The 19,198-nt window shown below is 35.2% G+C and overlaps 1 protein-coding gene across 2 annotated transcripts; it reads left to right on the forward strand.

Moving 5' to 3' along the window:
- The first annotated feature begins 3,471 nt into the window (after nucleotides 1-3,471).
- Nucleotides 3,472-17,707, forward strand: slmapb (sarcolemma associated protein b). Of its 2 annotated transcripts, XM_005162050.6 has the most exons (10): nucleotides 3,472-3,508; nucleotides 3,890-3,952; nucleotides 5,942-6,067; nucleotides 7,452-7,526; nucleotides 7,627-7,932; nucleotides 11,049-11,244; nucleotides 14,191-14,350; nucleotides 14,520-14,654; nucleotides 16,407-16,494; nucleotides 16,907-17,707. In XM_005162050.6, exons 2-9 carry the CDS (start codon nucleotides 3,901-3,903, stop codon nucleotides 16,488-16,490), a joined length of 1,134 nt encoding a protein of 377 aa, XP_005162107.1. In that variant the 5' UTR covers nucleotides 3,472-3,508; nucleotides 3,890-3,900; the 3' UTR covers nucleotides 16,491-16,494; nucleotides 16,907-17,707.
- The last annotated feature ends 1,491 nt before the right edge of the window (nucleotides 17,708-19,198 follow it).

A 19,198-nucleotide genomic window follows, 5' to 3' on the forward strand; every position in this document is an offset into this window, starting at 1 on the left:
TCTGCCATCTGCTCTCCTCTCACACTTCTCAGCAGGAGCCTTCAGCGCTGCCCTCTTACTGGGACAGTTTACCTGTCTGCCTTCAAAACAAACTTTACTCACACATGCAGTACTTCCTGCGCCACCGACTCTCACGGCATCGCATGTTATCTCCTGCAGGGTCTAACAGCCTCGCAGCTGGCTTTAATGTGGCTTTGTTATGCATATACAAACAGTATCATGTCGGTTTACTCATGGCCGAGTGTTACTTACTAATTGTTTTATACCTAATGAGTTAGAGTGTATTTGCTCTTTCTCAGACCAAAAGAGAGAATTATACATTAGCATTTAACATGCTTACTATTATAAAAGGCATTTGCTACATACTTTCGTACAGATATTAATGCCGAAAACAATCCAAAGCAATGCTGTGTGCTAAGCTGAATCCTTGATCACACTAACAAATAAAGATCTGGTGCAAGGAGACACGTTTCTACTGCCTGCATGCACTTGTAATGGGCAACATTATCACTATGATGTGAAAGAACAGGTATGCCAGAGAGTTATCTCTTTTTTTAGGGTCACATCTTATGACATCATAACCTATTTTGGTTTGTTTCTAGTCCCTTTTGTGCTCATATTTCAGTATTTTAATTGACCACAATTGGTTTAGAAGTGGACCAAATATTTACTGGTTTTGTTACAAAAAAACACCTCATTATGAGAAAATAATAATAAATTAACTGCAATTGTGAACATAAAAATATTAGGTGTGGGTATTTGCGAGAAAGAATGAGACATAGATACAATCATCCTAATCTATTCTGCAAAACACTGAATTATTTAGACACCTAAGATCCATTTTTAGATTCAATCTTGGACAAATATGGCTGCGTTTTGTTGTTGTTAAAAGCTGTAGATGCTTCCCTGCTGAAAAATCCAGCTTAAACCAGCCTAGGCTGGTTGGCTGGTTTTAGCTGGTCGACCAGGCTGGTTTTAGAGGGGTTTTGGCCATTTTCAGGCTGGTTTCCAGCCATTTCCAGCCTGGTCTTAGCTGGTCAGGCTGGAAAATGACCAGCTAAATCCAGCTAAAACCAGCTTGACCAGCCTGGTTTAAGCTGGACATGGCTGGTTTTGGCTGGGCTCCCAGCCTGGCTAGGCTGGTCAAGCTGGTTTTAGCTGGTCATCTCCCAGCCTGACCAGCTAAGACCAGGCTGGAAATGGCTGGAAACCAGCCTGGAAATGGCCAAAACCCCTCTAAAACCAGGCTGGTCAACCAGCTAAAACCAGCCAACCAGCCTAGGCTGGTTTAAGCTGGATTTTTCAGCAGGGTTATGGGATTTATGACCATGACTCATCCCTTTCAAGGACTCGAGGTAATTGTGATGGCATTGGACAAGGTCACTTCAACCGAGGGATATTCACTGTGATCGAGTCTGATTTTTCTCAGTCTGTTTAGTGTGGTCAGCAGATACGTGGGCAAGAACTATGAGTGAGACGGGTTTGCTCTGTCGCCATGACAACAACGAAGAGATCCATATGAACCCTTTCAGTCTTCCTCTGAGCATGGTAAACTCTTAATTCCACATCAGTTGCCTCAGTTGGTCAAATGTAGACAAAGTAGCCAGCACATGTCAGTCACACTGAAAAAACATAAATATTTCATAAATAATTAATAGGGATGGTAAAAAAATAAGTATTTTATTTAACGATTTCTTAAATCTAAATGTCTATGCAATATTTCAAATAATAATAATAAAAATGTCCTGCATTAAAAACAGCTGTCAGTAAATTAAAGCTCAATAGATGAATTTCTGAAGGGGCAATACAATGAACCCACACAAACCTGATTCCTCCTACATATGCTAAACATATTAATCCAAAATAATATCTAAGTTTTTTCCTAGTACTCAAAATCAACGTCTACATCAAGATACTCTATATCAGGGGTTTCCCCCAAATATGGTCATCAAATATTCATGTTTATTTTCCTTCGGCTCAGTCACTTTATTCATCAGGAGTCGTCACAGCGGAATAAACCACCAACTTATGGTATATGTTTTACACAGCGAATGCCCTTCCAGCTGCTACCCAGTACTGGGAAACATCCACACACTCATTCACGCACATACACTATGGCCAAATTAGTTAATCCAGTTCACCTATGGCGCACGTCTTTGGACTGTGGGGGAAATCGCAGCACCCGGAGGAAACCCACGCCAACACAGTGAGAACATGTGCATAGTATATTTTTTAAAAGTTGTTTTCACTTTATGTAAATATATGACTATTACCATCGCTAGAAAGAAATTTATGATACATTTCCAAAAGTTTGATTTGTCAACACAGTTAAAACAGTCATTACTGTACCTAAACAACCAGAACACAAATGAAGATATTTTTAATCAAACCGGAGAGACCTCAGTCCGTCGACTAAAAATCTGAAAAATAAATAAATAATTAAATCCATATAAATTTAATGGTTTAATCTAAATCTTAGATTAAATGCTTTATATTATAAACAGATTTCAATTAAGTTTTTATTTACATATGAACACATTTGAACTAAACCGCATTCTCAGACATGCTTACATGACACTTGAGAACCAATGAGATTCTTTCTTGCCTGCTTTCTTCAAAAATGTCAAGCTGTTTTCCTGAGCTTTTCTGTTTGCTTTTTAATTACTTATTGATCATATAGTCATTTTGTCTTTTCTAAAAAATTTTAACTGCTTTATTCATAAAGGTTTTATTTATTTATTTATTTATTATTATTATTATTATTTATTTTATTTTTTTTACAATTTGAAGAGTCTGAAGGGGGAACACATACAAAATTTGGTCAAAAAAGCTTATATTGCGTCACAAAAATGAACTATATGAAAGTGAAGCAAAAAATGACTGAATTTTAATTTTGTTCAATTAACACTTTAAATAAGAGTTTTTTTTGTTTTGTTTTTTTGTATGAATACGCGTCTTAAAAATGCAATTCGAGAGTCTTGATTGACATCTTGACATACAGCCAATGAGCTAATATAATTATCAAAACCACGGTGCTTAGCTTGGCACTGATACAAGCACAAATGACCACTATTGTTAACGGTTCTTTACATAAGAGACGCCATAACGAGTGAAACAATGGGCTTGAGTGTGTTCTACCATGCAGCTGCAGCCTCTTTTTAGATGCCTCAGGACGCTCATGTGCCCATGTGAGCCAGACCTCCAGACCTTCACCTCTTGGGGGGCGTCACATGACGACGCATGCAAATAATTTCCACAAAGCAAACTAAACCTCAGAGTTCAAAATAATTAATCAGCCTTTCATTCAAGACACCTTCTGCACCTAACCGTCTTCTGTCCTGTTTTGTTGACACGACCCCCAGATAAGATTTGTAGATGCGTCGGTGACTCCCCTCGCTTCAGAATGGACTCGTCCGGTTCTCATCACCAGAGCGAATCGATAGTTAAAGAAGGCTGAATTTTGCAGCTCTGTTTCGGCTCCGACTGTTGTGACATCACGAGTCTTCAGGTAATGCCGTCTGTTTTTAGTGCTCAGTCTTAAGTGTAGGTGATGACTAGTCTTCTTAATTGATACAACGACGCTAAGCTGTATTATATAACTGGCGTGACGTTATGCGTTGGATGCAAGCTATATTTTTGAAGGGCAAATCTGAAAAATATTAAGATTTGTGTTAATTTCTTTACAAATCATTTGGCATATTTGAAAACTGGATTTTTTTCCAGTTAACTATCTCGTTCACGATTGGTGTCACCTGGAATTTCATAATTAACGGGTTATGTCATTAATTTACTTTCTTTACTATTCAAATTCCAAATGATTGAAATAATATTAGATATATTAAAGGTAATATTTAAAAGTGACTAACACCACTCTCATACTCTGTCACAGTGGGGGAAACAATGGAGGAGCAAAAGCTGAAAGATCCTATTAATAAAGTGTCCCTAATCAAAGGTAAAGTCACATTAACATTTTTGAAATTCTGTGGTTGTTTGCTGAAGTGTAAACTGTAACTTAGCAATAAACTGTCACATTAGCCATTTAGTTAAGATCTTAAACCTGGTTTTTAAGGTTGTTTTTGTATGTCAGGATATTAAGGTGTTTTATGTCTAACATAATGAATTAATATTATATTATTATTAAATGAAAGAGTTGCCGCGTAATTTAATTGTATTAAGTCTTCTTGTTTATCTTTTAAAACCAGAATTAATGAATAAATAACAGTTGCAAAGTTAAGCATTAGCATTAACATAATTTTAGCATTAATAGACTGAGTAATCTGTCTTGATATTACAATACAACTTCAGTTAAATGTACTAAGTGTCTTAAGTACATTGGAGTGGATATCAGCAGTGCACTTGTTTTTCCCCAAACCAACTTCTTTATAGAAATCAATTTATTCAAGCATGTCATTTTTTTAATCGCTGTTGTTGTTGGGTTTAATAACAATATGACCGTTTTCTAGGCTTTGCTAATACTTTGATCAGCTTTCAGAGGATATTTTGTTGATCTGACTGCACGGTACATCTTCTCATCCGTCTGTCTTCCTCAACACACTCAAAAATAAATTAGGCCAGAACGTTCCTGCGTGTCCTCGAACTCTGCTGAGAGATTGACTTCTTGATGCAGAATGGCATCAATAAACATTACCCACTGCAATATCTCATAAAACGTTAATGCCTTCATCCTTCCTGCTCCGGTGGTTGTGTTTGGCCTGCAGAGGCTTCGGTATTTTAGCTTAGTCATGCAAGTAAAGTATGCGAAGTAGAATTTTCTGGAGTTGCACATCTGATTTTGCAGTGATATGTCCTTGATACGGCCATTTATGGTGTACACCCTTGAGTTTGTAAGATGAGGTCATATCTTTTTGGAGCATTTGATTAGATGGCCTGGTTTTCTGCAACCCATATTTAGCGAAAGAGGAGCAAGAGTGTTTCTAAGTTAAGGTAAATTAAAGAGATAGTTCACACAAAGAAATTATTATTTTGTCATCATTTACTCACACTACAGTTGGTCCACATCTGTTATGGTTCATTTGTTTTGTTGCACACAAAAGAAGATGTTTTGAAGAATGTTGAAAACTGGAAATTTCGAGTTTCTTAGTATTTTTTTTTTCCTACTATGGATTTCATGTCTATTTATTTATTTCCTCAAATTATATTTGCTATTTGTTCAAACTTATTATTTAAAATGAGCCGGAACAACACAATTCTTTTGGACAAGGTTAAATGTTTTATGTTCAATCCATTTAAATTTGTGAAAATTATTTAGTTAACTTAATCCATTTGTGTTGGGTCAACATGAAGTAATTGTGAGGAATCCATCATTTTTTTACAGTGTTCAAAATATCTTCTTTATCTCCAAATCCTTAAGTTTTGTATCCCGTTGTGAGTAAATAAAATGTTTGGGGAAACTGTCCCTTTAAAGAGCAGACAGTATATGAAATTTTGCACAGCAGTGAATCTTTATTAACGCTATCACTCTATATAGCACATGTTTCTTATCCCTTATGAAAAGGCATTGTATAACATAAGAATCCTTTAAACGTTTAATCAAATTTCTGCTTCATTTAAAAACCCAGCCATCATCTTCACAGATCACATTTTAAAGCACATGGATGGCATTATGTTTTTAGGATAGATCTATTCTGAGTCAAGTTATTAATTCATGGAATAGGCCCATTTTCAGACCTTCAGGGAAATTACCATGCGATTCTTTCTGATTTAATTAACCTTTGGAGAGAGGGTTTGCACTTTGGCGGAGGACAGAACAATCCGACAGAGTTGAAACGCTCCTCATTGATGCTGATCCAGAGATAAAGACACTGATCACCCATTAACTGTTGATGAAAGAGTGATTCTCTGACAGCAGAGCCCCATAATAGTGTCTAATTATGCATGTAATAGTTCCCATTAGATGTCATCAGTGTAATCATTTCTCCAGATGAGCTGAGCAGGAGCACTGTGGAGGCCAGTGAGTCTGAGAAGGTCATCCAGCGGCTGAACCAGGAACTGCAGGAGGCCAATGAACAGCCCAACTCCAGCAAATACAAATGTGTTGAACTTCAAGGTACAGGGTACTGAAAAGCTCGCATGTGCACTTTTTTCAATACCTTTGTGTGTAGTTGCATTATTGTTGTTGTTTTATTATGATCTATATTTGGCATTATTTTTATAAACCTGTAAACTTTCAATAGTATATCTAATGTTATTTATTTAACGTTATTACCTATTTAATAATAACAACAGTGCCCTTATTAAATAAATGTTGAATAGTATTTATTAAGTTATAAATAAAACTAGTATTATTAGTTGTATAATAATACAGTACTTTTGTTATTATTTATATAATATAATGTTAATTATTAATTATATGGACATTTGAATAAACTATTACTATTATTATTATTATTATATTTATATTTGGCATTATTTTAATAAACCTGTAAAAATAATAAATATTTGTCAATTAATTTATTGAATGTTCTTACTTTTTAAATAATAACTGCCCTTATTAAATTATAAATATTATTTATTAAATTAATAAAATATATATTATAACTATTATTATTATTATTATTATTGTTAATAAACGATTAATCATCATATATTTGTGTCATTTATTTAATATTATTATCTAATAATAACACTGCCCTTATTAAATAAATATTAAATAGTATTTATTAAATAATTAATAAAACTTTATTAGTTGCAGTATTACTACTGTCATTATTAATAATATTAGTATAATTATTAATCATTACATTGATAATTGAATGAATCAATTATTGCATATTTCTATTCAATGAATAATAAATGTGTTAGTCTTATTTTTATATAGATGTTAATTAGTATGATTATTATTATGATTATTTATGAGTTGTGTAATTTCAAATTTGATTAGTATTGTTACTTTTGTTATTATTGATGTTTGAATAAGTCTTTGAACATTATTAACTAAATTAAAATTATTAATTCAATAAAAAATAATATGTATTGCTGTTGTTATTATTATTATTTATTAAATTGATATTTATTAATAAATAGATTGTAAGTTTGTTGACTTTGATGAAATAATAAATCTACTTCATAAATTATTGAATAATTGTTAAATTATAAAAATTATTTATAATTATTTATTATAATTTTTTATAATTTTTGTTATTACTAATATTTTTTATTGCTAACAGAGTTCATAGTTTGAACCATTTAAATTATTAGAAATGCATTATAAAATACATTAAAATACATTAAAAATATATATTTTTAAATAATACATTAAAAGTGTTGTTTTTATTATGTAGATAGGTAATTGACTCTGTAAACATTTTCAATGATTTGGACATATAAGCTATGTACAGTTTAGTTGTTAATGGTAATATAATATTAGAAATGGTTAGGAATGGTAGCCATGCTCAACAGATCCCCCTGATGGTTTGTGCTGTGTATGACAGGTCTACTGGAGGAGGAGAAAAGAGCCAATAAGCAGCAGGCAGAGGAGTCAGCAAAACAGATGAAGGTCTTACAGAGTAAGTGAAGAAGGGCTGATGTCCTAAGCCATATTTACTAAACAGCGTATTATAACAAGCGATGTGTGTAATGTGTATATGTGTCTACATGTGGATTTAGCTCAGCTCCAGAAGCTCCAGGAAGAGATGGAAAACCTCAGGGATCAGAAGGACAGCGCAGTCTTCAGCATGAGACAGGAAACCCACGCGGCTCAGGAGGAAGTGCAGGTGCTGCGTCGCACTATGGAGAAAACGGCAGCAGAGCGAGAGCATGAGGTCAGTGCGCTGAAGGGGAATCTTGCAACGCTCACTTCAGAGCTGGAAAAATGGCAGCAGGCAGCAAACAAGTACGAGCGCGAGCTTGAAAGTGTACAGGCAAGTCACCTGCAGCAGAACCAGCAGAGGGACAGAGCCACCAAACAACAAGGTAATCACAACCACACAGACTTGCATCTTTGCAGATTATTGGACTGGCCAGATCAGATTTCAAGCCTACAGTAAATACTAAATCTGCTTTCTTAATCATCTAAATCTGCTTTCTTTGCAAAAATCTTAAAATGATGTGAAATTGTAAAGATTTCTCATCCAGGTTAAATTTCTAAATTAGTTTTCAGTAAAATTAAAGCTCTTTTTATTTCATCTGCACAGTCATTATCTCTAAAAGCAATAGTTAAAATTACCCCATGAACCCATCTTCGTGTATATGATTGTTTTTTTTCTGTCAGACAAACGGTAGTTTTAAATTTTATCCCGGCTCTTCCATGCAGTGTAATGGTGTTGGATTGTGGCTTTAATTTTAAACTTCCAAAAGCTCATAAATCCTTTGTCAAAATAACCTCTATGCTGCCAGGGGGTTATTGTGTATGTCCTAGGGTTGCTGGTACTATGGTAGTATCGCGGTATAATGTCTCCAAAATAGTGGTGGTGCCACGGTAGTTTGCAAACGGTAATATCGTCGTTAATTGTCTATCTACTATAGATAATGTTGCATGTGGAAAAGTGAGCCCTTTAAGGTTGCAAAACTGTGTAGAATTTGCGCTTTTTATGGTAGCCTATTGCACGTTTTCTAACCCTTCAGTTTGAACCCACATCTGAATCAGATCATTTCTGTCCCTGTCAATATGATTTAGAAGCTACAACAACTGCAACAATCTCTTAAAAAGAACGACTTACAAAGTGAAATTTTGAATTACTTTGGATTGTTACCTGATAAGAGTGAAAGCAACAGGAAGCATTTTAACTATTTTGAGCTCTTCATATAGCCTCATCGTGTTGGAAAAAAATGCTCTTTTGTAACAAATTTCATTCTGCATAATTTGGATCTTTATTTTAATGCATGTTTTGTTGGTCTGTTATCTACAAAATAGTTAAATTAATGAATATTTTTGGTGAAGTGGTGTGTAAATAGTACTTTTTCAATAATAAGTGAATTATGGATTACATTCAAGTAGGCCTATTATAACCTAAAATATAGTGTTTGGCAATTTTCTTTATAATTTGAGTTATGAATTACAGAATCACAAAACTACCTGGTATCGTGGTACTTCAGCTGGTATAGTATCTTAAGAAAAATTAAAGGATCATGACATACCCGAGTTTCGGTTCAGGTCTACCTTTGAATTTTTTCAAAAGATGCATGATAATGGGTGTGGAGCTCTGTGGGCAAAGGGCAGGAGTGGGCGGGGAGAAGGGGAGAAGGAGGGGAGCGAACAACTATTGTCAGTTAGCTCACAAAATGAAACACAAACCGTGAGGAGACGCATGATTTTATAGTTTACAAAGTTAAAATGCAAATAAATAAACAGTAATTTAATGCCCTGCTACATTTGTTATTTATAATTTCATATACAGATAACCACAATTTATATCATTATAAAGATAATAGTGTTCATATAAACACTATAAATGAGGACTTTTCCCTCAATCCCCGGGTCTGAATCATAGGTCTGAATGCAGACTCCGTGCAGCAGGTCTCTTATCCTGTCTACTTTAACCATTAGCGTTGTTGGTAATCTAGAGGTTTTAGACAAACACAGCTGCACGGCGATTTGTCTAAATTTGAATAAACTCCTGTCTGCTATTCTCTAATTCTCATACTGCTCTCTCTACAAAAATGCTTGCTGCACACAAACAGATTTGCTGTATCGCCCCTGATAGCATTGCGTAGAAAAACATGCAATAAACCCCGTGGATCATGGAAACAAGCACATACGACCCTTCATAAACAGCTAAATACTGTGCCGTGTAACCGTATCTCACAGCTTGGCACTGGCAGGTCTGCCTTGCCTTCGAAAAACATGTGCAGTCATGAATAATTAAGAAAAGCAGCCTCTTCTCATAGAATAAGAAAAATCACCTATGAATAATAATGAGAAACCGACGCGTCATCTTTGCACTTGCAGTTTTGCGTTACGTCGCCAATTTTGATCCCGCCCCCAACAAAAGCTGACAAAAGCTCAAAATTATCAAATTTTTCCCACAATTAAAGCTAACAGGTGCTAACGTTGTCTTAACTGATGCTCAACACACACAAATGTTAAATTCTCAAAAAAGTACTTGAGGGTTTTGTGAACCTTTAATGGCATCGCGACAACTCTAGTATGTTGTATGATTTACTTATTTATTTTACAAAAATATTTCAGATATAAACTGCAATCGCTGACTTCTGTCAGCTGCCCAATGCATGTTATACCCAACTGACTTATGAGACATATGGCACATAGTGAAAGACATTCATAGTGGAAACTCCTGGAATAGACGCATTTCACAGGAACCTCTTTTTTTGCTGCAGAAGATGAAAATCAACAAGAACTTGTTGGCTTGGCACTACTGTATAGTGTTATACCGTTTATTACTCATACATTGCTACGTACTCGTCTTTCCCCATGCATCATACGCTCTATACATCGGTTGCATAAATGTGCATTCGGCCACAGCCAGAAGTCTGTAATTAAAGGATTTATTTTACAATGTAGAAATGTATGTAAATTACAATGTACAGAAACATGTTGATCTTTATAAGAATTGCGTTATTGGCGGTATTTGGGTTAATTTGACAAGTGATTTATGGACTTTTGTAAGCTTTAACATTAAAGCCACTATTCAACACCATTATACAGCATGGAAAAGCCAGGATAAAATTTATAACTAGTCTGACTGCGTTCGTCTGAGAGAAAAAAAGTCATATAAACCGAGAATGGCTCGATGGTGTGTAAATCAAAGGGAGATTTTAATTTAAGGGCGAACTATCCTTTAACAAACCAAGAAGCCTACTGAACAAAGAGCGTAATGTGTTTGTGGAGGATAAAAATCAAGCTTCAAGTTCATCCACCAACAGTCACAGCAGTGTTTGCAGTACTCTGACAGATATTCAGAAGATGACTCACATTTCTCACATCACTTCCATAATTATGTAACCGAGTAGTGTCGTCAGTCCCAGCGTGTGTACGTGCATACATGTCTGTGCATGTGTGATTGAGTGAGTGAGCGAGCAATAACACTGTATCTGTGAGTTTGTTCATTTTTGTGTGCGTTTGTGTGCAGCGGGCGAGCTGGAGAAGGTGCAGAAGGACTGTGAGAGCCTGAGGAGGGACTGTGCATCTCTGAGGTCAGAGAGAGAGCAGCTGGCTGATAAACAGCAGAAAGAGAAGGCCAGTCTGCAGAATGAGAACAGCAGCCTGCGCTCAGAGAAAGAACAGCTACAGAAGAAACAACAGCAGCTGGAGAAAGAGCTGGACAGGTCTGTCCTATGCTGTATTAACAACAGAGAATTTAATTCTGAACCTTTTCTCACATTTTGGATCCCCTTAGTGTCTTTCATGGGTCAAAATGTATCATAATGTTACTTTTATTGTACTGTTTATTTTAACAATTTTTACACAGTTTTTCATGCAAGTTTTTGGTCATATTTATTTTATTTATCTTCCTTTTTTTTTGTAAAAGACAATTACCAAATGACAATTCCAGTCTTTTTGTCGTGAATATCCCTGATGCCCTCTTGTGGAAAAGACAATCGCAAATAAATTGCAATTTATTGTGCCTACCACTAGATAGGCCTTTAGAGCTCATTTGAGATTTTATACAGAGCAACATAAATAAAATAATTAATAAATATGGAACATCCCAGTTTTGGACTGCAATTTTGAACAGAGACTCTTTTCAATATTGATCCATCGAGTATGCGAACAGTCTCTAATCCAAGAGATCACAGGTCTTAGTTGAGCCGACCAGCAATAGAAACGTAAGTTGGGGAGTCCCAACCCCCCATTATTCTTACATGATTGTATGGTTTTAAGTCTTAATTCCTGGTCGTTTCCTCTGCCATATGAATTTAGAAATGTTTTTTTATCCAATAAGTCAAATGTAGATTTGGGGACTACTATCGGTAATATTTGGAACAAATACAGTAATTTCTGCAAGACATCAGAGAGAGAGGGAGCGCTGACCATCGATCTAGTTCATCCGTAATATTTTTGATTAATTTTTTTGTAATTTGTGTCGTAAAATTGATTCAAATAGGGGAGGGAATACCTAGATACTTAAACCCATTTTAGGCCATTTAAACATGCCTTTAATTTAAATTCGTTTTGAAATTTACATTTACTTTATAACCTGAATAATAGCCATACTCAAGAATTAGCTTTTTCAGATATGGAATAGTTGCTTCTATATATCATCAGCATATGACAATTTATGTTCTTCTCTTTCAACTTTAATGCTTTTAATTAAACTGTTACCCTGGATGAGATGTGCAAAAGGTTCAGTACTAATAGCAAAGAGTAGGGGCGACAGTGGACATTCTTGTCTCCACATGTTCCAGAGCAAAGCTCTTTGATGCGTGTCCGTTAACTCGGGCGGGAAGCCAGTGGGCTTTTATAAAGTGTCTGTAATCCACATTAAAAAATTGGGGCCAAATTTAAACAGACTGAAATTTTGAATATTAAATTAGTCTGTTTGCATTAAGTTATATATCTAGACATAAAAAAAAATATTATTTTAATTCTAAAAGTTTTATTAAATTATTTCTTTAATAGTATTTTGTAAAAATAAGTAAACTGCAAATATTTTATTATAATGTGCGCTATAAAAACCCATTCATTTCAATAGCTTGTACCAGGCAAGGGCAGTTAATAGCATTAATGTGTGCACTGCAGTCAAATTTCAAAATGGCTCAAGCTTAATATGCCACTTGATGTTGATGTTCCACTCATACTACATGTTTATCTATGCTAGAACTGCACATGCGCATCAGAAAAGCAAACTTAGGCCCCGTTTACACTAGTGCGTTTTAGTTTTAAAACGGCGTTTTAGAATGAAAACGATCCGCGTCCACACTAGTGATTTACCCAGCGTTTCTCAACTGCTCTCCGTCCACACCAAAATGCTGAAAACGCACATCACGTGACCACACACACTCTCGGGCAAGCGCTGCAGCATTTCTACCCAGATGAGAGCTGTGCTGGTCGGACTGCTCATCTAATATCACTATATTTATTTAACGTGATATTTAATTAATCTTGTTGTCTATATCTAACAACATATTCCCCAACCTTGGATTTTTAAATCGATTACTGGTTCACAGGTAACGTGTTTTGGCTGAGCGCAAAGATAAGTTAATAATTAATGTAACCACGTACATTCTGTATATTGACTTTATTTCCTATAATGTATAAACCTATTGTGCGTTATACTTTTATAATGGCTATTATTGATTATTAAAACTGACATTTAGCAAAGCAGAGGATAGGTTTCGTATTTTCAATGAAAATGAAAGAGGCAGTGATGTTATATAGGCTCTGTTTTATTAAAATATGCATACAGTGAAGATGCAGCACGACGCTTCAGCATTTCAGCTGGCTTTTAAGTTGTTAATATCAAAATGAAAATAGGCAGTTCGTTCCCTTTGAAGATTTACCGGACATGTCCTCGAGGGTCTGTTTTCCATATCAAACTTGCGAAGTCCGAACTTACAGGGAGAGGATGCGAGACTGAACTGTGTGTGTAAGCTACTTAATATTGAGGAAAAGCCCCAATCAGATAGGCGAATGTCTGCAGCCCCGCCTTCGTTTTCAGATGTCTCCCTTTTCCCCTATCCACACTAAGACGGAGCAGCAGCGTTTTAGAATGGAAACAGCCTCTCCAGCGTTTTCGAAGTGCTCCGTTTTCGACACTCGAAAACTCTGACGTAGTGTGGACGGATGGCGTAACTGTAGTAAAACTTATGCGTTTTAAAACAAAATCGCATTAGTGTTAACGGGGCCTTAGTGCTACTGTGCTGTCATGGCAATGCTGGTAAAATGATGCCTCTCAACCATTCACTGTCAAATAATTTAACTGTCAATAAAATGCTTTTTAATTTTTTAAATCAGTATAATTTTTGTTATCGAGTTAAAATAGTGATTGTATTAAAAAATTCTTACAAAAATACTTAATTGTAGTTAATAAAATAATTAAATATCATTGCAAAGCATTTTCAATTTCAGTTTTCAGCCCTGTGCAACCAAAATTTTCAGCATCCCTATGTAAAAATACTGAATCAAATCAATTCAAGAGCTTGTGAATCAAAAGTGAATCAAATGGCCAGCCCTAAACTTCACCTTGAAATAGGAGAAAAGCTCAAGTTGCAAACTTGTGATGTAATGGCGAAGTAATCTCTGCGGAATCTTAAGCTGTTTCCTGCCTGCAGCTCCAAGAAACAGAACACCAGCCTGAGCAACACGGTCAAGAGCCTGGAAAAGACGCAGGCCGACCTGGAGAAGCGTCTGAGCGTCCTGCAGGAGGAGCACCAGAGAGACAACGGGCAGCTGGAGCAGAGCAACAGCAGGATCAAAGAACTGCAGAAAGAGGTTAATCACACCATACCTAAGAAAGAAAGAAAGTAGAGCTGAGTCTCATTAGCAGTCAGCTCTTGCACCTAAAAAAAGCCCTGGCCTCTGTGTGTTATTGACTAGGCCCATTGCTTCTTCTGAAAGGTTTTTTTTTTCCTCTCACTCTTTTTTTTTTTTGTGCACTCAGTATGAGGAGATGCAGGCAGAGCTGTCGGGCCTGAGGGGGAAGTTTGAGAATGCAGAGGAGGAGAAACGCTCCGTCAGTCTGGAGCTGCAGCAGAGCCAAGAGCGCCTCAGGCTTATGCAGGACAAAGACAACCATGTAAGTGTTCGGCCCATGTATCGCTAATGTTCAGGGGCACTGACAATAGGGACAGTTCAAGAGGAAAGTGTTCTTTTGTTTGACCAATGCCATTTGTAGTTTGTTTAAACATTTTTGTCAAGTCTAAAGGTGAAGCGTGTAATTTCTGTGGCCAGTAATGACAACAAATGGAATTGCATGCATCATAAAAATAATGTATAGCTATTATGTAAAAATACTTACACAATTACTTACAGAAAAAATTCTCCAGAATTCCATGTGATGCCAGTATGGAATTATGCCACATTTATGTCAGTATGGGGTAGAACATATAAAAAGAAAAACAATAAGGAAGAAAATCACAAGATATCACAATGTTTTTATAAACAAAAATCTATTTTTTTCAAGTTTCATGTATGATTAAAATACTTTTAATTTTCATTTATTTTGAAAACTAGTTTTTCTGTGTTTTTTATTTTGTTAATTTTTCATTTATACACTTTAGAAATCACTTTTATCATCATATCATTTAATTTTGTTTATTTATTTATTCATTCATTTCTTTATTAACCTCTTAACAAGTATCTTTAATGTTCTAATAATCAGTAATATATTTATGTAAAATAACACACTTTTATACAGTTTAAAGTTTTTTGTATTGCGTAATCTGTACATGAAGCGTGCAATTTCTGTGACCAAAGAATGACATCACACAAAATTGCACAGACTGTTTCCAAACAGGTTTCCACTCAGTGTCCAAAATTCAAAACATTTTAAATGAATTAGTGAAAATATAAAATATGGGAATTTGACCTGAAAAATATTATAGATAATACAAGTTAAAGATGTCATAGTGGCCCAGTGGGTAGCACGATCACCTCACACCAAGAAGGTCGCTGGTTCGAGCCTATAGGCTGCGTTAGTTGGCATTTCAGTTTCCCCCACAAGTCCAAAGACATACACTATAGGCAAATTGTGTAAGCTAAATTGTCAGTAGTGCATGTGTGTGGATGTTTCCCTGTGATGGATTGCAGTTGAAAGGCAATCGCTGTGTAAAACATATGCTGGATAAGTTGCCTGTTTATTCCGTGGTGGCAACCCCAGATTAATAAAGGGACCAAGCTGAAAAGAAAATATATGAATAAGCGAATTAATGATTACAAGTTAATGTAAGTTTTGTTTTTTCCCCCAGAATTCCATATGACATAAAATGCATGTGAATTGATCCTCAAACATGTGAACAAAGCAAAACGAGAATGAAAATCGCAATGTCTCTTATGACTAATGTGACTAAAATATTAGTTTACTAAACATTATTTTTAATGATGAATTCAATTTAAAGCAAGATATTTTGTACTCATGATTAAATATTTATAATATTTAAATACTTATAATGAAATATTTGTAATTAAAATATGTACATTATAAGCAAAAATAAGTTCAATGTCCAGGTTCAATGTTTTTTTTCTCAGTTCATCAAACACTGTCAAATGGCAAAGACTTTTGGGCTTTTTCCATCCATTCCATTAACAAGCAGGTAGTGTCTCCACAAAACTCCCAGCATCTGTTGATCCATCAATTGACACCACAATTAAACAAACAGTGAATTTATCTCTGCCTACTGATCCATAAAAAGGGAAGTGTTTTACCTATAAAACTGTTACACACTTCACCTTATGACTTTGTCTTTAATGATAAAAATCACCAGTCCAACAATAGCCCAAATAAACACAAGCCAGTCATTAAGTAATATCCCTCCCTTCCCTCCTTTAGCTGTCTTTATTGCAGCCCATCCTAGCCGTAGCCATCGGCCTTGTCCTGGCTTTGCTGTATTGGTGCTTGGGCCCATTGTGGTAGAAAGGTACACAGTGCTCCTGTCCCGTCTCATTCCTCTGCTTAAGCATCCATCCACCTCAGGGCTATGCATGACCACTAATCAATCCTCTCCGCTTAAGCTAGCAAATACTGTCCAGTCGTTTGCAGATAAAAAAAAAAAAAAAAGCGCTTGTGTTTCTTTACAACAGGTCTGCTTTGTATTATAAGACACACACTAACAATTGTCTCTAACAAATGCATTTTTGTAGGTTGTAGTTTTCCAGCGTAGCTCTGAGGCATCCCGGCTCTTTTTGTCCTCGTGTGTCCTCTGTGTGTCCTGTTTCTCCACGTCCTGTCTTTGTGGCTTTTTGTCCTCGGCTCATGTGCATCCCTGATCGTAAATATTTCTAATCTGACAGTATAGATGATGATGTTTATCTGCCTTTTTTTTTTTGCAGGGAAAATGGATCAGATGGATGCCTGTCGCCGCTGTAACTGTTGCTGTGACAGGATATTTGCTTTCAAAGTCCTCAAAATGAAGCACGTGATGAACCAGTAACAAGCACACGCACCTGACATGCACACCTAGCAAACCTTTCTCAGATGTCTTGACTTTTTTTGTCCTTTTAGTCCGCGGGATGTTAGTTTGAGTAATGAGTATTTAAAAGCAACTTCTTACTCAAATGTTAAAGGGAGTAATAACGTGAGAACATTTCCCATCTTTTTTTTTTAAATTAGATGTACTGTTTGCATAGCATTTGAAGTATCTGGCTAATAACAGGTATTTTATTGAGCACTGTTGCTTTTGCCAAACAAACATTTAGTAAATTGCCTTAACCTTAGATGAGCAAAAGTTTATACCTCGCCTGAATGAGAGCTGACTGAGCATCGCAGCGCCCACTGCAATAACACATTTCAGACATTGATGGATCCGTTTATGTTTTAACTCACTCATATTTTCTGTGGCCTGAAGGCCTGTTTTGCCATGTAACCTGTTTGTGTCTTTGCACCTTATACGAAGCCATTAGTGATTAGTCTATGCACTGTACTTTATTGTTATAAGGGTTTGATGTGTTAATGATAATGATGTTGATGATGATAATAAATATTGTACACTTAGGAGATTAGAGTGCTAATGTTCCCTAAAGAGAGCTGTTATAGAGTGTTTATGATTTATGTTTATTACTTGTACAGAGATTTAAGGATCCAACTACCTGATCTAAAAAGCGTGCTATCTGCAATAAATGAGCAAAAGGGAAGTTCAAGCCTGTTCTATCAGATGAATTTGGTTTTCATTTTCAATAACACATAGCAATAGGATCATTGTAGAATAGCGATAGTTTTACAGCATATATTAAATGTAGTTAATGGTAATTGATCAATTCTGTTATTATATACTCGTCTTTCACTTGTTGCAAATCGTTATGAGTTTCTTTCTGGTGTTGAACACACATAAAAAAAAAGATATTTTGAAAAAGTTAAAAACCAGTAATTATTGACTTCCATAGTATTTGTTTTTCCAACATTCTTGAGAATATCTTCTTTTGTGTTAAACTAAACCAAAAACTGGTTTGAAACAAGTGACGGGGGGGTTAATGATGACAGAATATTCATAATGGTCTTTGTATGTCATTTTAGGGTTTACAGACTTTTAGATTTATCTTTGGCTAATATGCAGTGCTCATTGGTGTCACTTATTACCCAGCTGTCCAATCACTGTGGAGGGGCGGTACAAATTTGGGAATTCTAACATTCTACTTGCATAATGACCAAACAGTTTTTCCTATGGGGTTTTACTATGTTTTTTTCTTTCAGTTTGAGAAAATCATTATTGTAGACACACATTTTTTCTTTTTTTATATGTTATTAATACAATTTTTTTTTTTTTTTTAAGAAAGAGGGCAAAAATACAAATACAAATAAAAAAAAACAATAACACAGAACTTGAATATACAGCTGACTGGTCACATAATTCTTTACAGGTCACATTAACAAAAACATTTTAAAATCTGTTTATACTGTGTACAGGCATAAGTACAACCCATTTCTCCCAATATTGCAGGTATTTGCCCATTTGTAGTTTTAAAGAATGTCATCCGCTCCATATTTTTTAACATGAGATAGAAAATCTGTTTTATAAAGTGCACAAATACAGTTGAAGTCAGAATTATTAGCCCCCCTAAGTTATTCACTCCCCTGTTAAATTTTTTCCCCAAATTTCTGTTTAACAGAGAGAAGATTTAACAGAGAACACATTTCTAAACATAAGTTTTAATAACTCATTTCTAATAACTGATTTATTTTATCTTTGCCATGACGATAGTACATAATATTTTACTAGATATTTTACAAGACACTTTTATACAGCTTAAAGTGACATTTTAAAGGCTTAACTAGGCAGGTTAGGGTAATTAGGCAAGTTATTGTATTCCGATGGTTTGTTCTGTAGACTATCGGGAAAAAAATTTGCTCAAAGGGCAATGGTTTTTAAAAAATTCTAAACTGTTTTTATTCCACCCTAAATAAAACAAATATTTTCTCCAGAAGAAAAAAATATTATCAGACATGCTGTAAAAAAAAAAAAAAAAAAAAAAAAATCCTTGCTCTGTTAAACATCATTTAGGTAATATTTTAAAAAAGAAAAACAATTCAAAGAGGGGCTAATAATTCTGACTTCAACTGTAGGTACAAAAACACATTTGTGTCTAATTTACTTTGTAGAGCAAAACTTTAAAATATTGTCATGTTAT

The sequence above is a fragment of the Danio rerio genome, chromosome 23 (assembly GCF_049306965.1).
Source record: "Danio rerio strain Tuebingen ecotype United States chromosome 23, GRCz12tu, whole genome shotgun sequence".
NCBI classification, from domain to species: Eukaryota; Metazoa; Chordata; class Actinopteri; order Cypriniformes; family Danionidae; genus Danio; species Danio rerio.

Bases quoted from the DNA above. Each gene is read 5' to 3' on its own strand.
- slmapb (XM_005162050.6), top strand. From the start codon at position 3,901: ATGGAGGAGCAAAAGCTGAAAGATCCTATTAATAAAGTGTCCCTAATC. The intron at 6,068-7,451 runs GTACAGGGTACT...TGTGTATGACAG, and splicing joins CAAATGTGTTGAACTTCAAG to GTCTACTGGAGGAGGAGAAA. The intron at 11,245-14,190 runs GTCTGTCCTATG...TCCTGCCTGCAG, and splicing joins CTGGAGAAAGAGCTGGACAG to CTCCAAGAAACAGAACACCA.